Here is an 8,548-nt window from a genome sequence, read left to right as displayed (position 1 = left end):
CTATCATAAAAATCATGCTTTAAAATCGCAATTTAAGATGGAAACAAACATTCCACTGGCTCATTTCTTTCATCTTTTCATTCCGGGGGGGGGGGGGAGGGGAATTTCAATTCACAAAGAAGTACAAAACATGGAGAAGTAACAAAGAACCCTCGAAAGGGTCCTCTACCGTTTTATGGTGGTATATCGCTTAATAGAACACATCACTGGAAATTTGCGGGACACGAAATGCGATTTTTATTGGTTTATTAGTGAGTAAATAATTATGATTTTTTCATAATCATATTATGATTATGAAATCAGAAAATTTCCAGCACTGTCCCCGGGTACAGATTACTCAGCCCGAGCTATCATTACGAATTTCCCAGCCAGGCTGTGACTACCGATGTGAATCAGCCCGTGCCAGGCCCCTTTCACACCCGCCGCCGCAGTCAGGTCTTGGCAAAGAAGTGATGCTCGGTGTTCGCGCACCATGACCCGCCTTTGCTTTGTGTCTGTGCTGCAGGTGGGGAGGAAGAATAGGAACAGAAGAGGAGCCGGCGGCGGGCGGCAGCTGAGCAGCCCCCAGCCACTCCAACGCGCCTCCTCGCCGCAGCCGAAGCAGCCGTACACTATCCACTCGGGCTGCAGGAGAAGCCCGCGAACCTATCCACTCCCGCTGCCGAGGGCCTGAGCTCGAGAGACCGGGACCCGGCGGCCGGGGGCGCTAGCCCCTCATGTTCCGCAGAAGGCGCAAATGTGAGCGGGCGGAAGCTGGGAAAGCCCTCCGCCCCCGCCAGGGAGACCCGGGAAGCCCGCTCCGGCTCCTCCCGCGGACCGCGGGGATCCCCTCCTCCGGCCCCGCCCTCACCCTCCCCCGGCCCGGGTGCCGAGGCGGTTAACCCTCCCCTAGCCGCAGCGCAATTGGGCAAGAACGCCGCGCAGCCAACCCAGGCGCGGGGGCTCCACAGCCGGGCGGCGGGGGAAAAGCAGGTGCTGGGCACACTCTGATCACACAGCGGCCAAGCCGAGGCTCAGTTCCCGGGGTTCTCCCCGAGCCCTGCTGCGCTGGTGCAGCGGTCCGCCAAACTTTTTATCCCATTGCGAGTGCCCCCACAGTTACTGGGCGGGCAGCCTGCAGCCCACAGCCCACTCTTAGCGGGACCAGGAGGGAGAGGTGGGCGTAGGGCGAGGGTGCTGCTGTTCTGCAGCCCCGCGAGGCGCAGACTGGGGCCGAGGTGTCTCGTGTTCCGCACTGCCCGCGTGCCAGACAGATGGCTGGGGTGGCCCGAACTGCTGCAGTGCCTCGCGCAGGTGACCCGGGCTGTGCGTCCCGCACTAGTCAGGAGGGCGGCGGCACAGAAGGGAGGGGCGCTCCTCGCCTTTCTCCCCCACTGCAGCTCGGCTGCACTGCCTGGGGGCTCCCTATCCCGGTGGTGCTCAAGGGCGCTTCTAATCGGCAGGTGAATCCCCGGGTCTCGCGCGCCCTCGCCCTGTCCTAGTCCTCATCCCTCGGGGTTTCCATCCTGCAGATCCCCCTCCCTCCCCATCTCTCTCACACACGCTACCCTCAGCCGCGCGCGCCGCAAACTCAGTCTTGGTCCCCGCAGGTGATGTCATGCCCATTGTTTTGGTGCGCCCGACCAATCGGACTCGCCGCCTGGATTCTACCGGAGCCGGCATGGGCCCTTCCTCGCACCAGCAGCAGGAGTCCCCGCTCCCGACCATAACGCATTGCGCAGGGTGCACCACCGCCTGGTCTCCCTGCGGCTTTAACAGCCCTGACATGGAAACCCCATTGCAGTTCCAGCGCGGCTTCTTCTCAGAGCAGCCGCCGCCGCCGCCGCGCTCCTCACACCTGCATTGCCAGCAGCAGCAACAGAGCCAGGACAAGCCGTGTCCGCCCTTCGCGCCACTCCCGCACCACCACCCGCACCTCGCGCACCAGCAGCCGGGCAGTGGCGGCAGCAGCCCATGCCTCCGGTGCAACAGCTGCGCCTCCTCCGGTGCCCCGGCGGCGGGGGCGGGGGCGGGGGATAACCTGTCCCTGCTGCTCCGCACCTCCTCGCCCGGCGGCGCCTTCCGGACCCGCACGTCCTCGCCGCTCTCGGGCTCATCGTGTTGCTGCTGCTGCTCGTCGCGCCGGGGCAGCCAGCTCAATGTGAGCGAGCTGACGCCGTCCAGCCATGCCAGTGCGCTCCGGCAGCAGTACGCGCAGCAGCCCGCGTCCGCCTCCCAGTACCACCAGTGCCACAGCCTGCAGCCCGCCGCCAGCCCCACGGGCAGCCTTGGCAGCCTGGGCTCCGGGCCCCCGCTCTCTCACCACCACCACCACTCGCACCCGGCGCACCACCAGCACCACCAGCCCCAGGCGCGCCGCGAGAGCAACCCCTTCACCGAAATAGCCATGAGCAGTTGCAGGTATAACGGGGGCGTCATGCGGCCGCTCAGCAACTTGAGCGCGTCCCGCCGGAACCTGCATGAAATGGACTCGGAGGCGCAACCCCTGCAGCCTCCCGCGTCCGTCGGGGGAGGTGGCGGTGCGTCCTCCCCGTCTGCAGCCGCTGCCGTCGCCGCTTCGTCCTCAGCTCCCGAGATCGTGGTCTCTAAGCCGGAGCACAACAACTCCAACAACCTGGCTCTCTACGGAGCCGGCGGCGGCGGCGGCAGCACTGGAGGAGGTGGCGGCGGCGGCGGAGGTAGCGGGCACGGCAGCAGCAGTGGCACCAAGTCCAGCAAAAAGAAGAACCAGAACATCGGCTACAAGCTGGGCCACCGGCGCGCCCTTTTCGAGAAGCGCAAGCGGCTCAGTGACTACGCGCTCATCTTCGGCATGTTCGGCATCGTGGTCATGGTCATCGAGACCGAGCTGTCGTGGGGCGCCTACGACAAGGTACACAAGCCTGAATCCCTGCCCACCCTGCCGGAACTGGGGAGTCGGGCGCTGGGTGGTTGGGGTTGGCATTGGCGGGAAAGCCCTGCGTTCCCGCCTCGAATCTTCCCGGGGTGATCGGGAGTGCCCGCCGGGAAGTACCGCGCGGCTCAGACGCGCAGCGGTAGTTCTTGAGGCAACTTCGGAGAGCCCACGATTTCGAGCGGCAGCCAAAGTTCTCAAGGCAGTAAGAGTGCCCAGTGCGTTCGGGCACATTAAATAAGTGGTTCCGGGGGCCGGTGCGGGAGAGCATGTTCCGTTCCTTCACCGTTGCTCAGGGTTTATAAGGCCTCTCAACCAACAGCACTTAAACTCAGGAGTAACTTTCCTTTCGGGTTTAGTGCGCCAGAGGCCGCGTGTCCATTAGCCGTGACTCGGCCACGGGACCTGGCGCCTTTTCTCTCCTGTCCTCCAGCTTGCCTTGGAGGTCGAGTGATCTGGCGCATCCAAGAGCCCCCCCGACTCCCCCGCCCTCTTAGAGCTTGGGTCCACTTAACCGGGAACTGGTCGACCCCCGGGGCCCAGAATGTGGTTGAGACACTGGGTGTCATTCTTAAAGGTGTTTCTTTCTGGCTCTGTTGCAGGCGTCGCTGTATTCCTTAGCTCTGAAATGCCTTATCAGCCTCTCCACGATCATCCTGCTTGGCCTGATCATCGTGTACCATGCCAGGGAAATACAGGTAACTTAGATTCTGCTATTTATGAATGACCCAAAGCCATGCAACCAACCTGGAGAAAGGCAGAGCAGCAGAGCTTTTTCCAAGCCCTCACGTCCTTGCTTGAGGTGGACCGAACACACATGCTGTATTCTTATGTTAGCAAATTGGCGTGTTCTTTTAAGAAGTTCAAAACAAAACAGAACAAAACAAAGCTGTGCAGCATATAATAAACATTGCAGTAGTTTGGGGGGATGTTTTTGTTAATTCCCTGAAGTATTCCCCTTTTTTTCTCTACATAGTTTCTTTTTGCTATTACGAATACATTGCACCCTTGCTCTCTAGTTTTCCAAAGCATCTCAATATCTGTTTCCCTCAAGGCCAGCTGTGCACTAGCCTAATTCCTAGAGTAAATGTATATTCTTGTTTAACGCACCTCTTCCGGTGGTTACATCATAATGGGAGACTGTCTGTCGATACCACAAGACAATAGTCATAGTATTGTTAACAAATGTAAATAAATAAGACATGAAACAAGCTCTGACTCTTCCATGTATTCCCCAACATTTTAAAAACTTGAATTAAGTTTTGAGTGCATATTCTGCACATCTGATAGTTTAATAGGCATGTTATAGACTTGTTAGACAGTGTGTAGACTTGCCATTTAAAAAGTTTAATGCTAATTACAAGTTAATTTAATTTTAAATTAAATGAGTATTGAGCAAACACATACTAAATATGGAAGAAAACAATTTTAATTATTTTCCAAACAAAATATACACCTGACCGGGAATGAAGAGGGAGTAGTTACTTTATCTTCTCATTTTGACATAAAGTATAGACAATTAGAGCTGGAAGAAACAAAATAGGTCTTGTGGTCCCTTGACTCGGCTCACTTTACAGATGAGGAAATTGAAGTCAGGAGAGGTGAGTAGCTTGCCAAGGTCACACAGCTAGACAGTGAGTAGGAGAGACGTCCAAACCCTGAACTAGCTGCTAGTCCAGACTGTTTCCTGCTGCATTCTGCTGCCACTTGGCCCAAAGCCCTGAAACTTGGATATTTCTTTATCTACAGTTTCTCTTTGAATCCGAAAGTTTAGAGTATGATCAAGTTAAACTTAAAAAATATCCTAAAATTTTATTATATATTTTTAAACATCCAGTGACTTAAAAAAAATCTAAGGGGAGCTGCCAAATATTAATAATTTGTTGTAAAATTTTTATATTAGAACTCTTTTAAACTTACAGAAACTAATAAAAATCCAAGAAATCATTTGTATAGGTTATTTCACACATAAAAGAATTCCACTGATTGAGTAATTCTGATGACTGGTCCTGTTACACAAAGGCATAGGTATGTTGATTAGATTTTGTATAGCATGGGTGAGAAAACTGAGGATATAGATTGATCCCCTAAGGCTAATAAGAACAGTGAACTTTACTGTTGCTGCAATATAACACCACAAAATGTTAGATTTTTGTTTTAATTGAGTTTACTTATTATGATGCAAGTTTTCTGTTTAACCCACCATAATTAAGATAATTTCAAAATAGCTGCTTGGGTAATATCATTTCGTTATTTCGTGTATTTGGGTGCAGGATTTATACTCAGTGTTTTAACTAAAGAGATTTGTCTCTCAAACTGAAGCTCTAACTTCTCATCTAAGATGCTTTTGTTAAATAAAATGGAAAAGGACCGAATAAGTGTGGAGACCCTGAGATAGAAGTTAAAGACCAGAAAAAATAGAGATATTGTAATTTATCCTGAGATTAGAATAAATTGTGCTGCCAAAATATTTTACTCTGAAACTCAGTGATACTGGCAAAGAATGAGCTGTGGCTTTTTCTTTAAAAAAAAAATGTATTTATGTCGCAACTGTAGGTGTGTTTCTTTCATAAGTTTTAAGCTAATAGGCACTTCTTAATTTACTATGAAGAATTCCAAATATACTGATAAACCCTGAGTAAGGAATTAAATGTTAAGGGTTGTGCTGCCATTCATAACATATCCTTAGATATAGCATATTATCTAAAATGACAGTTTTTCTCTTTATTTTTAGCATATTGGTACGTTCATTGGATAGTGAGAGCTCTTTAGTCTGGGCACATGGCTCAGTTTTTTACTGCATTCAGGAAAAGTGTTATGCCAGTATTCTGGACCTCTCCACCAGAATTGCTTAACAAAGTTTAGGGAGACCCTGACATTTCCATGGACAACCTTGAAAAGCAAGTCATTGTGACCTTTTATAAAATGTTTATACACACTCTTGCAAAATAAGATGGCTCAGGTGAGTCATGGACGGAAGTACTTGAATTAAAATAGTGTAATGGGAGGCGATGTAAGAACACTGCTCAGTAAATTTCAGCTTTGGTGTCATTTTTCAGTACCACAGACAGCGCAATGCACCAGGCTGTGTGTACTCATTTTACTAATTACTTTTGCACCCTCAACCAAAAAAAAGAAATGGCTTTTTTTTTTTCTTTTGGTCAAAGCTTATTTAAAATCAGATTTAGTAGGAGGAATTTTTTAACTAAGTAGATAATAGACTTTTTCAAATAGTCGTTTGGCCTTGTTTTCTATATCCATTAGTAAAGCAAAAAAAAAAAAAAAAAAAAAATCAGTGCATGAATAGATAAACAAAAATAAAACAAACTTTATTGAATGCCCATGGATCGTGACCTTCTGACAAAGGAAAAATACCATAATGATTATTTTTGCACAAGTTGAAAAGGTTACTTGATACTAAATAAGTAGCCTATCCTGATGTCTCAGGGTCAAATTATAGAAAGACAGAGACGTATAATTTCCTGTGATTTTTCTTTTCTTTTTTGTACCCTCCCCCGTGGGATTGGAGGCATTTCTCTGATGGAATGAGTACAAAACAAAGTTCAAATACTCTTTAACATCAACATAAGAAAATTAAATATAGACTTCACTTATTCTTTTCAGCTTTGTTGTATTATTATTTTTCTTGTGGAAGCAGTAGTAATTGAAGGAGTTTTTTAATATTTCGAAATAGGCACATAATTGTAAGTTGGGAAAGAAAGTCCTTTGGACTTGTTGCTGATCTTTCTGGTTCTCGTGATTTGGAAGAATGGCAGGTAGTATTCTTTGAATTTGAAAAGCATTCTTGCTTGTTTGTTTTTATTTTGGTATTCATGTAATTATGTAATAAATAACATTAGGAAGGACACTGCTTTTTCTTTGGTTTCCTTTATCTTGAAGTAACTCTACTCATCCTCTTTCAGGTTAGCTTTTCAGAAGTGGACTCTATAGATCTAAAATAAAAGAACAGAAATTAAAATTTATCTTCACTTGTGCATCAAGGCCATATAAAGGAGGTGGGAGTGAATGAGATTATTAAGGGCCTTAGTGACCCAAGAAGACACCTGTACTGGTTGGGGAGGATTGGTTCCGTGTCGACAGTTTACTTTGTAAGGACTGGAAAAGGACAGCCTCTTTTCCCCTCCAGTGGAGAGCAAGTGACTGCTTCCAAGGCTATGCAGAGAATACTGCATCTAATTATTATTCTTACTAATAAAATAATAGTATATATGCATAGTTAAAATAACTCAAAACAGTATAGAAGAATGTAAAATAAAAAGCAATATTTATGTTATATATACTCTCAGTCTCATTTCCTAGTTGTAACCTCTTTTAGGTTTCTCAAATATCCTTCCATAATTTCAAAAATGAACATTTAGATGTGTTCATAGTCACACATGCCTTGTTTTGGTTCCTTAGTTTATCTTGGAGGGTTTTCCTTCTCAGCACACAGAGACCTATCACATTCTTTTTTAACAGCTGCATATAATTCCATTTTACAGATATACTGCACTTTAGTTTACTAACCCTGTGCTGGTAGCTGATGGCAATTTGAAGTTTTCTAGTTTTTTGTGGATTTTTTTGGCTATTACCTGAAAGACTAAAATGGGCATCCTTGTATATTTATTTTAATCTCCTAATAAGAGTATATACATATGGCATGTTTCCAGCAGTCCAATTATTGAATCAAAGGGAGTTGGCATGTTAAATTGAAAGGCATTTCCCTTCAGAAAGGTTGTCAGAGTTTATAACCCTTGATTCTCTACACACTATTTCCTCTTAGCATTGTCAATTGGATATTATAAAAGGAATTTAATTGTTTTTGGCTATTTAAATACTAAAATGTTTACTATCTTCCTGAAATTAATTCTTGGAAAAAATTATTTAAAGATAAAGCTCATCACCTCACAGGCTTATTTGCATCCATTTTGTAATATCTCATGGTGTATTATCACATATGCTGACAATTGAATTATCATTGTAGAGATGGGATCAGATGAAAATATTTTCCATATGTTTATATATTTTTTTAGTTTAAAAATTGGGGGCCTGGGAGGAGTTGTTAAAAAATGAAGAAGACTAAACGAATAGGAAGAGTGATCTTATATTGGTTGTTAGGTCTCTGCTATATCTGTGAGGTAAATGAGAATTATAGCTACAGGTTGACCATAAGATTCCAAAAGACATGAGTATAGAAAAGTTGCCTAAATTGCTTTGTTGTGTGGTGTTAAACTCAGCGAGAGATGTCTATATTCCCAGCAACCTCTACATTAGTTGTAACAGGGCCCTCAGTCCCTTTTTGACTTCGTGTATGCACTGTAGTAACGAAATCACTCAGGACTAATTTTCTCCGCCTGCCTGTGTAAAGATCCCTGCATTATTAATGGATGTGACACTAAATAAAGTGATCCTGGTGTGTTTACAGAGCAGCATCACAAATGAATGAAGAATGGAACTTCAGGTTTGCCACAAGTGGGTTTGATTGAACTTCCAACCTGTTTCTAGGCAGCATTTTGTACAGCTTGGAGAGAAGGGCACTGTGGACGGTCATTGTCCCAGACCTAGACTGCGTCTGGCAAGGCGGACAGAGGGAGCCTGTACCTTCAGGGAAATTACATTTGGTGAAGGGATCAAAAAGAGGTCTGCTTGAAAACT

At 46.8% G+C, this 8,548-nt stretch overlaps 1 protein-coding gene across 1 annotated transcript in view; it reads left to right on the top strand.

Moving 5' to 3' along the window:
* The first annotated feature begins 1,603 nt into the window (after positions 1-1,603).
* KCNN2 (potassium calcium-activated channel subfamily N member 2) overlaps positions 1,604-8,548 on the top strand; it is a 155,565-nt gene continuing 148,620 nt past the window's right edge. Inside the window, exons 1-2 of the mRNA XM_077138923.1 lie at positions 1,604-2,872; positions 3,496-3,591. Coding sequence (XP_076995038.1) covers positions 1,661-2,872; positions 3,496-3,591 — 1,308 coding nt within the window. The 5' untranslated portion in view covers positions 1,604-1,660. The remainder of the gene's footprint in view (positions 2,873-3,495; positions 3,592-8,548) is intronic.

The sequence above is a fragment of the Tamandua tetradactyla genome, chromosome 21 (assembly GCF_023851605.1).
Source record: "Tamandua tetradactyla isolate mTamTet1 chromosome 21, mTamTet1.pri, whole genome shotgun sequence".
Classification (NCBI taxonomy): Eukaryota; Metazoa; Chordata; class Mammalia; order Pilosa; family Myrmecophagidae; genus Tamandua; species Tamandua tetradactyla.
This window is presented reverse-complemented; position numbering and strand designations above follow the sequence as displayed.